This window comes from Eriocheir sinensis, chromosome 8, assembly GCF_024679095.1.
Source record: "Eriocheir sinensis breed Jianghai 21 chromosome 8, ASM2467909v1, whole genome shotgun sequence".
NCBI lineage: Eukaryota > Metazoa > Arthropoda > Malacostraca > Decapoda > Varunidae > Eriocheir > Eriocheir sinensis.
In genome coordinates, this window is record NC_066516.1 from 18,636,015 (window position 1) to 18,657,422 (window position 21,408).

At 35.8% G+C, this 21,408-nt stretch overlaps 1 protein-coding gene across 3 annotated transcripts; it reads right to left on the reverse strand.

The window, feature by feature from the left end:
- Positions 1-1,693: 1,693 nt before the first annotated feature.
- On the reverse strand, positions 1,694-20,816 carry LOC126995626 (late secretory pathway protein AVL9 homolog). Of its 3 annotated transcripts, XM_050855341.1 has the most exons (18): positions 20,628-20,816; positions 18,745-18,942; positions 18,277-18,369; positions 18,006-18,126; positions 17,677-17,697; positions 16,018-16,207; positions 14,083-14,187; positions 11,507-11,615; positions 11,246-11,396; positions 10,920-11,141; positions 9,908-10,107; positions 9,465-9,599; positions 8,733-8,831; positions 8,212-8,386; positions 7,835-8,009; positions 6,682-6,770; positions 6,245-6,415; positions 1,694-5,356 (listed from the first exon to the last, which is right to left on the reverse strand). In XM_050855341.1, the coding sequence occupies exons 1-18, from the start codon at positions 20,700-20,702 to the stop codon at positions 5,274-5,276; spliced, it is 2,412 nt and encodes an 803-aa protein (XP_050711298.1). In that variant the 5' UTR covers positions 20,703-20,816; the 3' UTR covers positions 1,694-5,273. The 3 variants fall into 3 exon arrangements, with proteins under 3 accessions (XP_050711298.1, XP_050711299.1, XP_050711300.1); XM_050855342.1 differs by lacking the exon at positions 17,677-17,697; XM_050855343.1 differs by lacking the exon at positions 14,083-14,187.
- Positions 20,817-21,408: the final 592 nt, after the last annotated feature.

Below are 21,408 nucleotides of genomic sequence, written 5' to 3' on the forward strand. Positions count from 1 at the left end.
TTATGTGTGAGGCAGTGAGTTGGGGTTCAGAAGTTTGAAGTGGCAGTATGTGGCAGAATGTGATCTGTAAATTTGAGAATCTACACATCTCATTGCATTAATTATAGGTAAATATTTCATAGCCACAGTATACAATTCAGTAGATATCATGTAATTTCAACTTGAAGAAACTGGTATTGACTTAATAAATTTCAGACAGTATTCACATGAGATTCATAAGCATAAAGTAAAATAAATATATCCAAATTACCAAAGTCAATTTTTTTTTTTCAGAACATCATCACCTCTGCTCACTAAAATGTTGTACAGCAATGTTTTATTAATTTCTTGTATTGCAAGAATAGTAGCATATCAAGCAATATGACGACAAATATTTTAACAAAAATACATGAAGCATATTTATAAAGACAGTCTTTGTGCAACACTGGGTTGTGGTGGTAAACTTTGTAAATCAATAGCACACTGGGGGACTTGTTTTATCAATCATACACTTGTCTACATGACATATATCAAACTCCATTACAAAACAACAGACCACAAGTAGTACTGTAAAACTAAAATGTGGACCTCTTAATTCTGTCTATCTAGATTTCTTCTCAAACAGACTTTTACTAGTTTAATTAACAATATGTTTTGAATCCCTTTTCAGGATAAATGTAGATATTAATCAGTGGCAGTCAACACATATAAAAGAAGGAATATTAAAACTTTAATGGCATTTTTTGGCACTGTATATATATATATATATATATATATATATATATATATATATATATATATATATATATATATATATATATATATATATATATATATATATATATATATATATATATATATATATATATATATATATATATATATATATATATATATATATATATATATATATATATATATATATATATTGGTACTACAGTCCTGACATCATTCATATTACACCAGCATCTAACATCACTGATGCAATTAACCAGCTTCATATTCTAATAATATACGTACAATAAATACAAATTCAGTGATAAGCAAGAATTAACATGGACAAGATTCATGTTACTGATTGATGAAGGTGCAAAGATGATTTGATGCTGGCAGTAAGTTGTGGGAGATGTTTAGGTGGCATATCTCAGCAGCATGCCAGTGGATGTCATTAATACTAGCACTGCCAGCTAGCATTACATGATATTATAATTTTTCTAAAAAATAGAAAAAAAGCAAGAAGTGAGCTGTAAGCACAACAATGCAGAGACAACAACAGTACAGCCATCGCCATAGATTTATATAATTTTGTTTTTCTGTTGAATGGCAGTACACACTGTTGTTCAATTATAATTGCAACCCACATTATCAAGTATGTCTGAGACATTGGGCATAAAGTATAGTATGTGAAAAATCTGTGGGGACTTTCAGAAAACCCAAAGTGGCTAAGTTTAGCAGTATGAAACTTAGGTAGCCTGTCTCATTCATTTTAGTGCTGCTGCATATAATTTTCCCCAGCTCTCTTCAGCTTCAGCTTCTGTATTACTGTTGGATGGGTATTTTGATTTGTCTTAAAAATTTCTTGATGCTTTTAGACAGTTACATCAATTCAGTTCAACCTTGCTGGTGATCTATGGTCACTGTAGCCTTAAGACTATAAATAGTTTGGAATCTGAAATGCTGAGTGTCAACTATCATACATAATTATGGTACCAAATCTGGATAAAATATCTTTATGTATAACCAGCAATTTAAAAGCAATTACAAAAACTTTTAGCTTCTCAAACTGCTTTCCCTTCTGGTCACAAATGTGCCTGTAAATGCTGTGTATGTCTGACATAAATATCTATTACATATCAGTTGGTATAATTTGCATTTTTGAGGTATTTCTTGTACATACATCATTAGTAAGGTGTATCCTGCAGTTTGTTAAAAGAAAATTAGCATGTCCTTCAAGCTTTGCTACTGAGTAGGTAGAATGATAAAAAATGACTTAAATAGACAGTTGATGACACTAGGGGTGAAATGCCAAAATTCTGAATTAATCCTGATATTTAGATGAGAAAAAGTAACAAAAAAGTGGCATATTAAGAGTAATATCTACTGGACTTTGTTTTCATAAATTCAAAGATGAAACTCCACCTTTACCTTGAGGTCTTAAGGTATTTCTCAGGAATGAAATGTGAGGATAATATATCAGAGCAAGTGGTGGGTGAAGAACTTTCGTACATATTCTTTAACTAAAGAAGTATCAATGGGAATGTGAGAACATGAGAAAAATCAGCTTGCAAGAATGTTGGCAGACCATTAATCAAGCAGCAGCATTTACTGAAATGAATTATCACAATTGTGGAAGACATGAAGCACATGAATTCATACTAAGCTGAAGAAATGTGCTAGATAATAGTTTAAGTATAATAACACATCAGAAATAATAAATAATGGAAAATGACTGGGTGCAAAACAAACTGAACCAATTACATACAGATGCTCCTCGGCTTACAATGTGAATCTATTCTGAGACACCCATCGTAAGTTGAAAATATTGTAAGTTCAATTTACATATACAAAACATCCTAGCCTAGTCTAACCCACCATAAATGTGCCAAGAACACTTGCCACAACCTACAGATGGGCAAACTAATGTAACAAACAGCCTACTCAATGATAAAATATTGAAAATAATCAAAATTAAAAATTCAAAGCACAGATTCTATCTAATTCTACTGATATTGCATAATTGTGAAGTTTGAAAATTGGAAGTCAAATCATCATAAGCTGAGAAGCGTCTGTACCTCAAGAGATGTTTCCATGTCTCCATAATATACTGAAAAAAGCTATTAGTTGCTTTTCAGTGCTCAACCAATATAATATTTTTACCCTGAATTTCAACAATGCAATAGAATAACACAACACCACTAAAGCCAACACCTAACAAATCTTTTGTACACTTTCACAATTACTATATATATATATATATATATATATATATATATATATATATATATATATATATATATATATATATATATATATATATATATATGTGGAATAATCTTATATAAATGTACATCTATTCACTCAATCTTAAATATTCTACTAAATATAAGTACCTATATGAGATATGTTTGGACCAGAGAAGTTGGTTCAATAACTTTATTGTAGCTTCAGAGTTTGACAGAGTAAAACATTTCATTAATGTTTTCATCTGGTATTCATAATTAAATCTCTTGATAATACTTATAAGTTCCTACATATTTTCCATAGCAATTCATACCTGACTAGATTCAATTAAAGGAATGCAATGGTTTCTTATTTAGTCCTAAGTCCGGAATGACTAGTGAAGTTTATGCAAGAGTACATATCCACTAGTTATACTTAATAATGTACATATATGTTTATTTGTTTTCATATGGGGTTGAACTTTGCTTGATGAAAATGTTGAGCAATAACCCAAACCAAATTACTGTGAAAACAGCCATTAAATTATTTAATAGCTAATTGTGATGTTAACCCTTAAATGACAGGTATTGCTCTTGAAACAATGTAAAAACATCTGATAATATTTTTTGGTTTATCTTGAGTTCTAACCTATATGAAGCATCTTAACTCACTAAACACAGTGATGAAACCCAAAGTATGGTATATTGTGTACTAGTTATACTAAACGGTGTGAAATATAGCTAGGGTGTGAGCTGCTGACATGAAATGGTACACCAAGCAGACAGGAGCACTGAAGTCTACACTGAGGCAGTGGCCGAGTAGTCAGCATGCAGGTGTGGTGAGCTCAAGGACCTAGGTCTGAGTTCCACCAAAGGGTGCTGACAATTTTCTGCTATCACCGAGTTGCAGAAGATTACCTACATGCTGCCCATATCTTCAATCAACCCTAATTTCAGCGATTTCGTTCAAGTGAAGCACTTTGGGGAGGCACAGGCCAAGCAAGTCATACATCAAGGCAGCCAAAAAATAAAATTTGCCTGCCCCACTAACGAGCTGGGGTCATCCAAGAGACCCCTCAAGAGAGCTTATGTGAGTTATAGGCAGCCCCCCCCACCCCACACACACACATACAAAAAAAGAACATTTTCTCCGCATTTTCTCTTTCTTCTTTTCATGACTGAATGTCAATACACGTAACATGAATTATATTTTCAGAAATAATTAAGATAAGATATACTTTATTTACCTTTAGTCCTCCTCAAAGGTGAATGGGGATGGTGAAATGTTTTAAAGGCATTGTGAGATGAAAGTCCAGGCAAAAGTGATGAGAGTGAATGATGAGGGGATGAAGGCAGGATGTGTGTGAGTGGTAGATATAAAGCAGGTGGGGAAACAGGATTGGTGAAGAGGTATGAAAAACTGGTGCAGGATGATTGTGGGAAGGTGAGGAAGGGTGGAGTGGTGAAGAATTGGATGAGGAAGGATGCTGTAGTGAGGAATTGTGCTGTGAAGAACTAGGGGAGGAAGGGTGGTGGTGAGGAATGAAGAGAATGAGAACATGGTGACCACACATTTAATCCCAAACACCTGCCTGATGCATACTTTTCTTAACCCCCTTGTGACAGAAGCCTTCACTGGGATAATAAGAGTGCAGCAGGTGGTGAAGTGACATCATCACTCTCTACATTACTTTAACCAGTCACTGCTGTTATTGTATACAGAATAATCTTCACTTTCTGTCCTGTCTTTTCCTCCTAATTTGTCAATGTGATTCCCTTCTCAAGAAGTGCTTGGTGTGGCTTTCACAGCAGCTCAGTTAGAATTAATGACAATATCTCACACCCATGAGGGTCAGATATGTTGTCATGCTGTAGGACAAGTCATAGAACCCGTGAAATATAAGCAGAACACTGAAAATGTGTGGCGCATAAGAGTCTGATTAAATAAACGATGTCTGACTGAGTGGACCTTGGAGGGTTTGATTAAGTGAGCAATGGCTATTGTTTAAGGGTTAAATAACATTGTCATCAAACATTAAGCATCAACAAAATTCAAGGCTTATAGCCTATTCCCCATGTATCTTTTTTACATTGATAATATAAAAATGGCTGAATTATTAAGCCAGTGAACCCTTTCTTTTATTATACAAATCTCTGGCAATCACCAATATATACAATGTATTATATTTTGCCTTGTTGTTTTCTGCGGTATATACAATATTACTCTTGAGATTAAATAATGGATTCCATGTAGTAATATACACACCTTTTTTGACTGAGATTATCCTTACCTTATAAGTTGTGTAGACAAAAATTAAATCTATGAGAATTGTGCTTCAACAAACTGATTAATGTTTACTCTGTGGGTATGGACTCCACTTTTGGGTTATCTTGCTCTTCCTCACACTTGTTCTCATCCACAGATTTGTTTTTGTCTCCTGAAAATAAAAATGACAAACTTTCAAAATGCTATAAATCCCATATTATCGTTTAAATTTTCTATCATGAATCTATCATCACAAAACCCTTTAGTAAGCCTATGTATGTATGTATGATTTTGATTCCCTTTGGCAACTAAGCAGAGAGAGAATCAGAATCAGAATGCTTTATTCCATTAAAGTACAATGTACAATGGCTTTTCTCTTAATTACTAAATACTTTACATGTAGTATAGATATCATATATAAGACTTTCTTTAACTAATCGAGAGAGAGAGAGAGAGAGAGAAATATTCTAACTATAAATAGTCTCTCTCCCTCTCTCTCTCTCTCTCAAAATGTCGTCTCCAAGGAAAATTATTGAATGTTTTAAAACACTTAATGGCTTCACAAATGTGGACAAATCAAAATTGTTTATGACCGATAACACTTTACGAACGAAAAAAAACGGCACAAAACTTTAATGTAAACAAGTAAATTCAGACTGCACCAATTTTTTCTTCACCAATGTTGAAGTGCGAAAATGGAATAAGCTCCCACCTTCAGTGGTCCAGTGCAATGCGATTGACTTCTTTAAAAACAAGCTTGACCGACACTTCCTTCAACTTAATATTTACTAAAGTAGAAATGCAAAGTTTTGGAGCTATCTGATTAATGTAGAATCATTTAGGTTTAGGACAGACCACCTAGTCTGGACCATAGGGTCTGTGTGGTTTGATATATATATATATATATATATATATATATATATATATATATATATATATATATATATATATATATATATATATATATATATATATATATATATATATATATATATCACAGAGTTCAACATCCTTCAGGCCTCACCAAACAACCATAAAGGGACCAAAAGCTGATTCATACCTGTTGCTGTCACTGCATTCTCTTGTTCTTGCATATCAGTGGACTGTGTTTCAGTGGCTTCCATGGCTGAGTCTGCTAATGAAGAATCAGTGGTACCTGTGCTTTGGTTGGTAGTCGTGAAGGATGACCACAAATTGCTGATAGCCCCACGTGCAGAGGTCAGAGCACCCCCTGAAAAAAAATCAATTTGTTGATGAAAATAAATAAGTATATTGGTAATCCATGTAATCATTATATACAATATATAATTTACCACAAACGTTTTAAAGTACAATATTACGCAGGGAGACTGATCATTAAATGCTTAGTTTTACACACATTTGACTAATAAAAATACACAATGGAAATGCCACACCTGGATTAAGACATCAAAGAATTACACTTCCATCATTATCTTAGTTCACTTTTACAAGAAAAAAACTTACAGGAAAACTCACCTACAGCTTCCTTTGTTTTAACCACAGCTGTCCCAGTTGTGGCAAGTGTTTGATTTATGCGACGGCTCTTGTCAAGACCCTGTATGGTGCTGTAAAATAGATATACATTCTGACATATTTATTCTCTCTCAACATCATCCCCCTCATCCAGTTCTAGCTTCCATACTAGAACAGGTGGAGGCAAGCAAAGCATTCTACTGAAGAAACAGATACAGTTTTGGTATTTGAATAGTAGGAGACATCTGCCTCTTTAGATAAGCAATTATTTTATTATGAATGGCACCCAAAATCACCATAAAAAAACTGGAAAGTTGACTTTTCCGCTCAATTCCACTTTTATCAATCAACTAAAACTTACATTTATATTTAAATATAACTACAAATTGGGAAAGGCAACACAAACTCAACATTGATTGCTTTGAATGTGGTCTCTAGTGAATATAGAAGTTATGGGCTGGAGGTGTGTCAGCTTGATGAGAGCCTGCACCACCCCCACCACCCACACTGCCTTCCTTCACAGCCACCAGCCAGCCAGACGTGTGGCAGCCTCCCTTAGTGATTCACTCCTCTTGTATTGCAGCAGTTCATGATCAGTAAACCCAATAAAGTCCCCAGGGTTAACAAGGCTGAGTGGAGCAACAGGGGCAACATCATGAACCTATGTCCTGTTGACTTATTAGGTGCACAACTCTTAGGTGCCCTACAGGACAGGGAATCAGCTGAACACAACAACAATGGCATCCCACAACAACTTCCTCACAATACAGCAGCTCTAATAAGCAATCCTTTTCTGGAAACAGCAATCATAGTTGCACAAACAATTTGTAGAAGGCAAGAAGATGCAAAATAGGTAACAATGGCAACATTAATACATCTACAATGTCTCCTTTGTTTACAAAAACTATTGCCTCTCCTGCTCCCTCTGCAAACTTCCAGGGCAACGACTCTTCAGCCCATCTTGATGCAACTCATCCACTCAGTCCTCCCAGCCAATGGGAAAATTTTCACTAATTCCAAGACTTTGATCATTAGTTATGGAATTTGGATTGTTTATTTCCTATCGCTAGACTTGAAATCGCTCCTTAGAAAAACATTAGTCCTGGGGTCTCACTTTGATCTCAATGGGAACTGCACCCAAAAAGAAAATACTTACTGTGAAAGTCTTATCCTCATGTCTGTCATTGAGAGGTGCCCAGCATGAGGGTGCCCTGCTGTTAGTTCCATGAGGGAAGGGTAGGGACCAGATGCCACCCACACACGGAAGTTGTGAGACCCTTTCCACGCAGTCATGAAGTGTCCGTTGAACACTTCATACTCTCTGCTTCCCTCTAATGAAAAAAATATTAGGTAAGCACAAATAAAAAAAAGACTCCCATCAATATGATTTCATGTAAGAAAGAAGTTTCCACAGAGCACAAAACAATGTCAAATAAATTGTTGCGAAGGTTCAGAAAACACATCAGAGGAATATACAAAAACAGTACCTTAAATATTTCAAGAACTGAAGTAAAATTTTCTTTCATGCATTACCTGGACACACGGATGACCGCAGAAGAGAAAGAAGGTAAACTTTGAACTGGTAGCGGAGCCATTCTTCTCCACCAACCCATCCCACTCCCTCAAGGAACACGTCTGGATGGTTAATGGCAGGATGGGTGCCATTTGGGGCTTTGTTTCCATTCAAGGATACACAAACAGCCTCAACCTGGAGTATGACGCATTATAAGTAGATCAATGACACCCTACCATAGTTCAAGTAAAAATGCTATATAAAGGCACTCTTTGTACATGCCCATTAGTAAAATGCATTTTAACGAATTAACATGGTGATATGATTGTTGATGCACTTAACTTGCTCCACTTCATAGAAAAGATCAGGAAAATTATTTCTTAAGCAAGCTCACATATGTAAAATATTTTCCTTTCCACTCTGAAAAAATCTTAAACCTACAAGTTATGTAAAACTACAATAATTTCATATGTTTCTTATACTTTCAGCAGTGAAGCCCTCTACATTTTGATCATTTTTTTTTCAAAGTATATATTCTTACCTGACGAACAATGTTTTCTGCAAAACGAAGATCTTCTGTGGACAGACTAAGCTGTCGCTTCAGTTCAGGGTCTGGAATCTCTATCTTTCCCTCTTCTAGCTGAAATATTTAATAATAAAAACCTTAGCTTTTTTATTATAAATAACCACTGCTTTAAATTATAACAAAAATGTAAATAAAAAATCTAATATGCAAAAACCCTTTCCATGTTTTTTTCTCATATAATGCTATTCAACATAATTATTAGAAAAAATGCAAATTTCATTGTGCTGTTTATTACTAGAAAGTGAGCACAGGTAAAAATATACTGCTCAGGTTGCATATCAAGTGCACTGTAATTCAGGAATTAGTTATACATAAAGGAATACTGCCTCTACCCACACTGTGCAACACTTATGAGGTTCAGTGCACATTCAACATACAGTATTTTTCCCAGACACTGAGAGATGAGTGACAAACCAAAATATAGGTTGCAGAATGACAAAGAATAAGCACAAAATGAAATTTGGTGGATGTTTGTTACACTTATACTTAAAACTCTTTCCGATAGCTTTCTGACTGTAGTTTACAATGCCTAAACAATGGTAACCATGAAATTGGTAAATGTTCATGATTCAACAGAAATGTTTTTTTGATTATGACTATTTTCAACTACCATACTTTCAACATCAAACAAACTCACTTCTAATATTATCTATGGCTAAGAACTGCCTTCAGTCACTAATCACTTACTTGAACAAGAACATCATACAGGGGCCGTTTGTGGAGGAACAGTGTGTTTGAAGCTCCTACAACAAATGCTCGAGTTGTTGGAGCACTCAAGACATCTAGGTATTGCAATGAGAGGTAGGGATGAAGCAAGTTTCCCTGGAAAGATAGAAGGAAGTGAAAACAAGGTTTCTAGAATATATATGGGTTCTGGTGAGCAGGAGTCACATTTCCCTCCTCTTTTTACCATCAGACACACACTGAGAATACAGAGGTATGTCAGCTGAATCCACTAAAAAAACATATCATCTGCAATGTACAGTTAACATGTTACCGGTGGACCACATACCCATGCATGCACAAACTTGGAGATAAATATGACAATATGTTTTTGACAAATGAATGTATTCACACAAAAAAATCAATCATTACGCTATAACTATAAATTCATTAGCAACTTTACTAACTTTTGTGAAGATTTCAAGAGGTAGGCCACAATCTGATGGCATAAGTGCAGCAAACTTCTCAGGAGGAGACTGACAAGGGATACTAGCAGCGTCTACTTCAATTTCCGTGATATCTTGGGAAAGTGAGCCTCCAGTAGTGGGGGAGAGAGGAACATCATCTCCTGGTTCGCTTGGTGATGGGTTTGGAGTAGCTGTTGCAGCTAGAGATGAGGAGCATGATTCAGCACATGTTAATCCTTTTGTCACAATTGCATCCATCCAACAGCAGGCTTGTCATTCTGCAAACATCCACTATACCTTCTGGTCCCACAACTTCATATACTTCAGCTATCCCTATAATTTTCAGAATTAGGGTAAGTAGCTACACATTTGTTGCAGTCTCCATCAGTGAATGAAAAAAGTTGCAGAGTAGATTCAAAAGCCTTTTACCTCGTAATGTCTGCCACAATGTTACTTTCCTTGCTATTTCTAACATTAGTTTCATGCTACTTGCTCCTTTGAACTTGCTGACTATATTTTGGCACCCCTTCCACAGCCTTGCTGCACCAGACTTTCTACTCAAGCTCATCCCTATGCTTTCTAACTCCCAAATGTTAATCAGTACTTTCACTCTTCCATCCCTTTTCACTGATGAACTCTGGGACAGTCTTCTTTCATCTGTATTTTCTTCTTTCCTATGACTTTTATCTATACTTCTCCCTCTTATGACTCAAAAGTGAAAAATCAAGAAGCCTCTAAAAAAAAATGGATATATTCTTTTGGTATCTTCTGTGTCATTTCTACATTAGTGGGGTGTTATGGTCTTTTTTCCATTGTTTTGTTTTACCCTTGGCCTGCCTCTTATATCATTAGAAAACCAAAAGTTTGTAGCAGCAATCATCCAAGCTCGGAAACACCATAATAAGCTAGGGTACCCAATAAGGAGAGATTTAGAACTTGTAAATATTATATAATACAATGAGACAGAGTAGATCTTGTCTATGTATATTTAGAAGGTACAAAGTCAACTTACATGGCTTTTCTTGTGTTGGAGACTTTTCCCTTCCTGTCCAGTAACTGAATGCTCCACTTAGTCTGCCCTTCAGGTTGACCATTTTGGTGGTGATGTTTGTTGTTGTGCTGTTAGCAGCTGCTCCATTAAACTCCGGAGGGGACATGATAGAGCCGCGGGAGGTGACCGAAGTAAGACTTGAGTTACTGCTGCGTCTTTCACTGAGGTCGTCGCTTGGTGACACTGGAGAACAAACTTTGTTCCTTCTCTTCTTATATTATCATGTTAAACTAAATATACATATTGTGCTATGTTAGTCAGTTATATTAATAAGGAAAATTACTTACAAGCTGAATCAGCAGAATCAATGGTCTCAGCACTAAGCTCAGCACTGTGAATACTGTCTTCATTTGTAACATTGATGATTTTGCTTGGTTCTGACTCTTCTGTCAACTTATCACATTCCAACAGTAAGTTATCTTCATTGGGGTCTGCTTCCTGAAGATTTTTTTAAAAATTAAGTACAGCATTACAGTCTTAAAGAAAAATATACATTATGTCCTCACGTTCATTAAGCACAATTTCCTGAATTATCAAGAGGAACTAACCTTTGCAATGTCTGTTATTTGTATTGTGCCACTGTCATCTTCAACAGGTGCATCAAATTTGTCAGTTTCATTTGCTTCTAATTCTTCTGCGGTACACTCCGCTTCGTTACTGTGAAAAGTAAAATTTAATCAAATCTGTAAACATTATTTCAACAAATTTTAATCTAATATGCATAAATACCTTTTTTTCCCAAAAGAAAATCTATTACATATTGCCAACTACAAACCACTGTATATACCTCATTGTATACGGAAAAAAAGTAGATGAGTTACCATACATCATTATATATATATATATATATATATATATATATATATATATATATATATATATATATATATATATATATATATATATATATATATATATATATATATATATATATATATATATATATATATTCGATAAAGTTATAAGCTGCACAACAGAGGCCATGCTGCCTTTTATGACACAAGTATGGTGTGGAGGATGAGCAAATAAAGGTCCCACTACCACTTCTAAGGGCAGATAGACAACACAAGAAAAAGTTCACCTCCTTTTTTCAACAACCTAGTAACCACTGGCAAAAACACCTTCCCTAATCTGTGAAAGTCGCAGTACCTGAGGAAGTATAATGATGCTCAAAGCATGGGCTTCAGCAGTGCAATACTTGCCAGTGATGCATTCTAATGGGGGAGTGTTTTCTCTCATTTTCATAATATCCTCGTCTTTAGTCTGGACATTCTGTACAACATGCTGAAGTGCTATAGATGAATATGATGATGATGATGATTGTGCAGTTTTTAAACCTGTGAAATATATGCAAGCTTTGCAATACATGAGCAAACTGACTCACAAATGAAGAATGTTGAAGTACATAGGTCTAGCTACAACTTTTATCTACTGAGTTTAATCAAGTAATAACTTCATATATATTTTCTTCAACCTAACATTGCTAAAAATATGTAGGTATATATACATATTTTACCTGAATGGCATTATAAAATATTTAATGTGATTTTGTATACAATGTCAATGTTTATCATGGTTTAGTATGAAAAAACCCTGCTGATATCTGTGAATTAGAAGCATGTGCAAGCTATGGTGAGACCTATTAGTTTATATTTTAAAATTATAAGTTATAATACCAAACATTTTTAGTAGCTATTGAAAGAGCTGTTATTGGTTTCCATTTTGCTATGCAACACAGGTACTGTGCCATTGATCTATGAATCTTATAATCCAATGTTAACCAGCTTCATGAACTGGACAGATGAAATGATGAAATAGTAACACATTACTTTGAAAATAATAAAACATTCTGACTGACATTGAGCAGAGTTGGATGATAAAGACAATGAAGAAAATGCAGCCTTGGTTGAAATGTGATATGATTATGGAGAGTTGGAAAAAATATGGTAGGGCTCTACAGCCTATGAGATCATGCAGGGGTCACTGCAAGGCTGGATGATGATTGTGGATGCAGAAAGATTACTGCCAAGATGAAGAGAAGGTTCGTAACCTAGGAATTTTGGAGGTGATAATGGTTACAAAGTTTTGAACACAAGAGGGCTTCATTGAATCCAGGGGAGATTATTATTACTAAAGCTAGAAATGGGGTGGCTGAGGTTATGTGGAAGGAAGCTATGCCATGAGCATAAAGGAGTTAATGTAACTGAAAACATAGGTGGGATAATTGTAAAGAAAAATGCAGACAGGCATAACATTATGCCTAAAGGAACTGCCACATTCATGTAAACATTTCAGTGACTGAGAAGGGACAACAGTTAAAGGCTGAGTGATAGGGTCAGTCAAAGGCTAGAAGGGGATACACAGTGAGGTCAGCCATGTTGTGGAAGATTAAGGAGGGGTTACAATAATATTTGCTTACATCAATGTATACATTAGAAATAGAGATGAGAACAACAGAAACACAAGGCACCGTAAATCACAGGGGAGGAAGGGTAGCTATCAGGCTGGACTGGAGGAAGGGTTACCATACACCTAAGTTGGTTGCCACACTCAAGATGGTTGTAAACAGTTAATGAAGCTAAAGAATATTGATGGTGTTTCCAAAATCAGAGTGAAAGAATAAAATCATTAAAGAAACCAAAGCTGTTGTTATCTCTACACAAAACTATGTGTAAACAGAAAATGTTTTTAGTAGTTCCCCTGTTAAGATACAAGTTTGGGAAGAGGCTGATTGTCTATTAACTCGAGTTTCAGCAAACCAGATTAATGGCATAATAGTACGGGTAAATATTTTAGATGCTGGGTGACTGTGGTTAATTAAGATATTAAATTTTAGGGTTATTTACTATTACAGTTTCTATTATCAACTTCGTAAGCACTATATGTAGTGCCTTATTACTGACCCTACTTGCAAGAGAAACCTTAACAAGAAATTTTAGTAAAGCAATGGAATTCTTCAGTCTTAGTTAGGATGTTATCTACAACACTAAAAGGCAAAAAAAAAAAACACTAGTTTCTTTTAGCTTTCATATGTGTCATCCTGTCCCAAAACACCTGGCCAAGACATGCATGTTGACACACACGTGTACCAGTCAGGCACGGCATTGTAGTGCGAGTGGTTTACCTGCCAACCCCAGCTGTGAGAGCATCTTCAGCATAACACACATCCTTATAATCTGCTTCATCTGGGTTGGGCAGTAGTGGGGCTAGGCCTAGAAGACCTCGTGACCTGTCAGTGTCATGACATACGTATAGGAAAAGCCCAAACTTTCCCAAATGTTAAGTTTAATAAAGTTTTTCAGTACTCAATTATCTGGTTATTAGTGCATTTTTTCCAAGTCTTTGAAACTAAAAAACAAGTAAATATAACAAACAATGCTATCACTATATCTAATTACATAGCATGCATACTTGCATGTTCCAGCTTTCATGGGTGGTGGGATACGATGAAAAAAAAATGTAATAACTCACATTATGTTTTTTTCATAAGTAACCGAAGTGTGCCTTTAAACAATACAACAAACATTAGATACATCAGTTAAATCTAATATTTCACTGCTCTTTATATATTAAATTACAACATGATTCAGTATCTATGAGAGCACACAATCATATACACAAACATAAGAAAAGCCTTTTGAATCAGACAAAAACTAGCATACAAGATAAAAAAAACAAATGTGCTGAAAATTATACATAATGAAAGGAAAGAAGCACTAAATGATACATAAACAAACATTTTGTAGGTACTAAAATGCGATGCTGATATTTCTGCAATGTTGAGGTGAATAAAAATTAAAGCCATTCAATTCTAAAGGAAACTGTGTGGGATCATTGAAACTGAAGATTATAATTATGCTATAAGTAAATGCACTGCAGATTAACTTATTAAGAAACTCAGAGATGATGTAATTGAATTCCTTTAGCACAGATCACTGTAAACAAGGGGGGTGAATGCAGAGATTACAAGAGTGAGAGGTGCAGGCAAGATCTACCAAAGAAAGCTTAGAGAATCATTCACGGGGATGTGTGCACATAAAAGGTGCAAAGAGGAAGCTGGACACTAACTAATTAATCTTACCAAATCTCGGCTTAAATCTTTGGGAAAAAAAAAAAAAAAAAAAAAAAAACAGTAGTGCACATAAAAGACAACACAGGAAAGTGAATAAATGTATTATAAGGTGGAAACACATAACTACATATCTATGTAAGTTTTAAATATGCTTGAGAAAACAAATGGTGTGAATTTTAGTAGAGTGGGTGAATTGAGACATTGTGAGGGGATCTGAGTATGGAAAAAGCAAAGATGAGGATGAAATCACTAAAAGGGAATGCATGAGCCTGTAAGAAAATGCACAGACATATTATCATTTTGAAGATTTTTCTATGACAACACAAGCTCACTCTAGATGCCACACTTATTGACCTCTGGGGCTTCAGTATGTCACTCAATAAATCATGTGTAAAGGGCAAATTTCACTCACAAATAGACTAGCGAGATCCTCAACAAATAGAAAAAGGCCGTCAACCTAATTTATAAGTTATGGGTAAAAATGTGATGCATAAACTAGTGGGTAGAATGTTTGGGCCACCAAACAGGTGTACCATATCAGAATCATAAATGGTAAAATTCTTATATTTGTGAGTGCTGAAGATGAATTCACTGTATTATTATACACATTTTTTTTAAAGTTTCATAAGTAATTTTGTTTGTTTAGTCAGGGAACTAAACCTTTATTTCACTTTTCCTGCTTTACACTATACTGAATGCAAGCAATGTAAGTGTTCAGTTTAGAGATGTCTTCTTTCTGGTATTATAAATCAATGGATATTCAAATACCATTGAACAAAAAATTATTACATATAGCATAACCCTCCCATTTTTAATTAAATATTATTCATTGCTGAGCCCTCAATGCCCAACTATATAATGATTTATTTTCTGATGAAAAACTGCATTGATATCTACAATTTATAGATAACTTAAGCAATACATGACACATAAAATAAAATAAAAATGTCTTTCTAGAAATCTGATATATTAATTGCTGCCACCAACCTCATTGAAGCAGCATGAGCCAAGCCATTGGGAAAGTTATCTGGGAAGAGGGCCATGAGGGAGGTGATGGTGCGGACCAGCGGACCCACCGGACTGTGGTAGAAGAGCACCCGTCGCTCCAGTAGTACCAGTTTGAAGAGGACCAGAATGTTGCGGCCAAACACCCGCACGGCATCAGACACAAACACACCTATACAGAGGCAAATCATAATTCATGAAAAAGTGTAGGATGACACATGGAGATAAAAATTATATGTAATATAAAAACTTTAAATAGGCTGACATGACTGGCAAATCTCACAGTCCATCAGACCACTTACTCTCTGAACCACAATTTATTTTAGCCTCACATACATTCATTTCATTCAACATCAGAGAAAATCACACGTCCCCAGTAACCTAATCCTTCGTCCATGTGTTGTTGTGTGAACAAGAGTCAGTTAGAACCTCTTTCTCGGCAGTAATCCTGAGATGAATACGGTTCCCATGAAGTCGTCTACACACTGTAGTAGCTGACACTTGAAGTTGCAGTTGATCCCGCATGCGCACTGCATTGGAAATGGGTGTCCTTGCTGCCTTCTCAATGATTCTGTGGTCGGTGTCTGGTGTTGTTGCCCTTGGCCTCCCAGACCTCGCATGGTCACGTATATCACTTTCAGTTTCCCATCTCCTACACCATTTTCTTACTGTTGGTAACGAGATGCCTTCTTCCTCAGCTATGTCAGTGACAGACATTCCTGATTGTCTTTTCCCGACAATTATCCCACGACGAGTTAGGGCAACATGGTGGTGTGCCATACTTGCTGGTGCTAGCTGAATCTACTATAGATGTGATCTGTGGACTGACTCATGGCTGTAAGTAGCAGTCCCACAAAATCTTGGATGAATCACTGACACGCGTTCCGTTAGCAGACTTCAAACCAATTACTGGCCCATATTGGCTGTTGCATTAACAGCTATGTTGCCACCCATAATAAAGTACACTTGAAGTCAGAAGTTCTAACTCCACCCCTTCAGTGCTACCAACCCTATTGACACAAACATAAGCAGAAAGTGGAAACAAACTTTTGGAGCCAACTGTACCTTCAGCCTTGAGCTAATGTAATAGGTAAGGCAGTCAATGATCCTCAGAGACTCTCAGGTTAATCCAGAACATTCAGGTCAGTGATGAAGGAAAAATAAGTGGTAATAATTTTGATGACCATGCAGGTAAGGAGCATAATTATGTGTGTATAATGTGGGAGGGATGATATGAAGGGCAAAGGCTTTAGAAGCTATAAGAGGGACAAAGTTTTGCCTACATGTGATAGGTGTAGATGGCAACAAGTCTGCTAACCAATGACAATGTACTTCTGGTAGATGTGAACACATTTTATAGCATTAGTGGACAACCATGCTCACCTGTTCGCTGGTCTGAAATTTCCTATTTTCTTGTAGAAATCCTGTGTATATATTAAACAGATCAGTATACAAGTCTCCTGACAACCATGCAATAGAATGAATACGTACTGGTAACCCTTAACATGCATTACAAGCTGAAGCATAAGATAATTACCCCTATATGATATTCCCAATTATGGATATGTCAAGCAAGGCTGTACAGCCTGGGAAAACAACAACTTATTACATGCCGAGGAATTACACTATGATTTTCCTTACCATACTTGTCCTCATGATCAACTATGAAGAAACATTTTTCAGGGTAATACTATTGAATTGTAGAGCAATTGACAAAAAATCACAAAGTGAAATCTGAAGAAAAAATTAATCTTTCATAAGCATCAATATCTTCAGATGTTCTGCTATGCATAAATACTTCTAAAATTTAAACAAATGTACATGCGGTTTTGATTGAGACACATTACAATTACATTTTTACTTTCTGCTTACCAGCAATGTAAAGACCAAGGAATAAGGACATATGAACACAAATACCAAGTGTCTATAAAGGTACAGGTATGAATTTTCATTTTACAAACGAGACTTACCATGGGAAAGTTTATCCCTCCAGTTTGTAGTGTTGAGATCATGATAAAGTCCCTTTAGGTCCTGCACATCTGAGAAGTCTGCTCCCTTAAAATACACTTTCGTTGTAACTTGCAGACGTTCCTGTGTAGTGATGTAATAGAGGGTATAGTTGAATGAAATCATGAATATTCCATAATGATGTTTCCTCAAGCATTATCTAGCAAAGGACTACATGTACTTGTAAAACAGAAAAAACAGCAATATATTATAAGGACAAGAGAAAAAGTTTACCTGTATGTAACCATAGATAGGAAGTGTACTCAGAACACACACAGATTTCTGGACAGTGTTTCGAGTAATATCTGCACTCTTGTTAGTGATTTTCTGTAGGCAAAAAATTAGTGAAATTGCTATTACAATTTGCAATCAGTTTATTGGTTTAAGAATATAACAGCATAAGTCTGCAAGAAACCAACCAACAAAAGGTAGAACTTGTAAATCTACCAGTATGTATTTCACCATATCAGTGAATTTATCTCACCTATGTATCAATAGCGCACCAATTTCCTAACTCATCATGTGTTACAGGAGAAACCTCAGTTGATATTTTAACCTACAAAAAAAAGTAACAAATTTTAAATCAATAAAACAAAACTGAAAACTTTATCCTGAAAAGTAAACACTAATCATTTATATACCACTTATAAATCGTAGTGGCAATAAAAATAGCGGAAAAGAATAACTCTCATCCCTTATTACCTCAGCATCTATTTGTCTGTAGCAAGATATTCCAAATACTGTTTGATCTGGCTTGGTGAGGTGTGGCAGGTGGAAGAAGATTGTGTCCGCCTCATGGTTGTGGGCGCCATCAGGGAGACAGAGGGAGGGCAGGTGATGCCATTGGTCTGGCAGCTCACACTCATCATTTTCAGACAAGGGTGGGTAGGCATAGTCAACCTGATACAAAATAAATAAATAAATATATTAATAATTGTAAATAAGTAAATAAATAGCAGACCTTCAATGTTGAAAACTAAAAAGTGAGAGAGCTTGTCCAAATAGAAAAATAAATAAATATTACCATATTTAACCCCTAAAGGACGAGTAGCCTGCAGGTGGAAATACTGGTAGGTTCCGTAAAAGGACGAGTGCCCCGTGTGTGGACACCTGTTTTCTTTTCTTTCCTTTGTTTCCTCATGACCTTCACTATTGTTTTACATGTGAAATACACTAATCAACAACTTTAGGCCTAGAGGCTCAGTCATATGGCTAGTTGTGATGGATAAAGGACGCTCTCTTGGATATATCTAGTGAGTTTGCCGTGTCCAGTGACAGTATAATGGGATGCAGAAGACCCAGAGCTCCCATCATCAGATTCTGACATTTTTGACGATGGTATTTTACCTCTGGGATTCACCTCAACCCCCAGCAAGCCACGAGGCCCTTGTCCAACTGCCCCATCTATTCATAAAATATCCAACTCAGATGATGACAACACCCCAGTGTGTAGGACTCATTGCACCGCCTGAAAATCACGACTAAAAGCTGTGGAAAGTTCCAAAGTCACTGAAGTATGCAGCTAGCTACATGTATGAGCGCAACCTGCCATATCACGGTACTTCTGACCTGCCTTTAAGTTAGAACAATTCGATTTTTTCATCAAATTTTACATGTTTGTGTTTTGTCTTTTAGATATCTATTACTTTTGTTCTATGAAATTTTTTGTTCAATGAATTTGAAAGTTCTATTTGTTTTCAGTTTTCCATAATTTTCAGGGTAAGTACAAGGATAACTGATAACACACATCTATATATATATATATATATATATATATATATATATATATATATATATATATATATATATATATATATATATATATATATATATTCTGTAAAACTTTTATTAAGTGAATTTTTAAGAGAAATGTTCAAGAAAAATGGTTGTTTTTGCGTTCTTGGGAGTCACCCATTAATTTTTTTGAGTCCTTTATGGGTGAATGCAAGGTAAGATGTAATATTATAATGGACACACCTATGATTTGGCCAGGAGTACTAGAGAAACAAATCACTATTATTCCTTCAAACATATAGTGGACCCTCATATTTAAAGATTAAACAAGGAAAATTTTGTATATCTGCAAAACCTATTTCTAAATTTTTCAAATATAAAAAAGCTACCCATTTTAAAGGCTTAGGTTGAGACATTGTTATGAGGAGGATGTCATGATTCATGTCTCTAATTTTTCTTTATAAGTATGGGCCCAAGTCTTCTTATCCATATGGAAAGCTTTGTGTTTTAGATAAAACAGTCTTACCAGGATGAGCTCCACAGGCATGGAGCTCCAAACATGCCAACCCACCACAGTATATAGATGATGTAACAAAAATGAAGTGTGTGATTTAGAACACTGTGGAAAGTGATAAACTACAGGCCAGACACACACACAACTGGGGCACAGCAGTGTAGCCTACAGGACAATGATGACTGACCTAGATACAGCCTCTACCAGTCGATGCCTAACGCCTGGCTGCCATGACTTCCCTGATTTTGCAACCCATGACACTGAGCCGAGGGGTGCGAGGACAACCTTATGGCTAAGTGATGTCTTGACAATAGCAGTAAAGAATTATTGATTTTACCTGCATCCCCTTCTTATGATGAAACCCCACAACGATGACATGGAGAGCAACTGGATCTCTGTCTTTCTCCTCCATTTTCACCGACGAACAGCCTCCCGCGAGGACCAAACGGGCGTAATAGACAGCCACTCAAGCACTCATGACAGGACCGTGTTTACATCTGTTCGGCGCCTTCCTCTTCCTCTTCTTGTGACCCGCTCCTCCGCTTTGTGTTGCTTCTTTTATTTTAGGTCCCCCTTGATTCTTCTTCACGCTTATACACTTTATTCTGCACACTTATACACACTCTGCACACTCATGTACTTCACTCTGCACACTTAAATGTATCTAAATGTGCAGAGTGAAGTATCTCTAAGTGTGCAGAGTGAAGTAGCCCTATCTGTCTGCACTTACCCTAGATACTTCACATTGTACACTTAGATACTTAATTAATTCACTCTGCACACTTATGTACTTCACTCTGCACACTTAAATATATCTAAATGTGCAGAGTGAAGTATCTCTAAGTGTGCAGAGTGAAGTAGCCCTATCTGTCTGCACTTACCCTAGATACTTCACATTGTACACTTAGATACTTAATTAATTCACTCTGCACACTTATGTACTTCACTCTGCACACTTAAATATATCTAAATGTGCAGAGTGAAGTATCTCTAAGTGTGCAGCGTGAAGTAGCCCTATGTGTCTGCACTTACCCTAGATACTTCACACTGTACACTTAAATACTTAATTAATTCACTCTGCACACTTAGATATACTTAATTCACACTGTACACATATA

Excerpts from the sequence above, each read along its gene's own strand:
- LOC126995626 (XM_050855341.1), bottom strand. The coding sequence starts at position 20,702 with ATGGAGGAGAAAGACAGAGATCCAGTTGCTCTCCATGTCATCGTTGTG. Across the intron at positions 9,600-9,907 it reads CTCTTGAAATCTTCACAAAA|GGAAACTTGCTTCATCCCTA; the intron begins GTTAGTAAAGTT and ends CTATCTTTCCAG. Across the intron at positions 5,357-6,244 it reads GAATGCAGTGACAGCAACAG|GAGACAAAAACAAATCTGTG; the intron begins GTATGAATCAGC and ends TTTTATTTTCAG.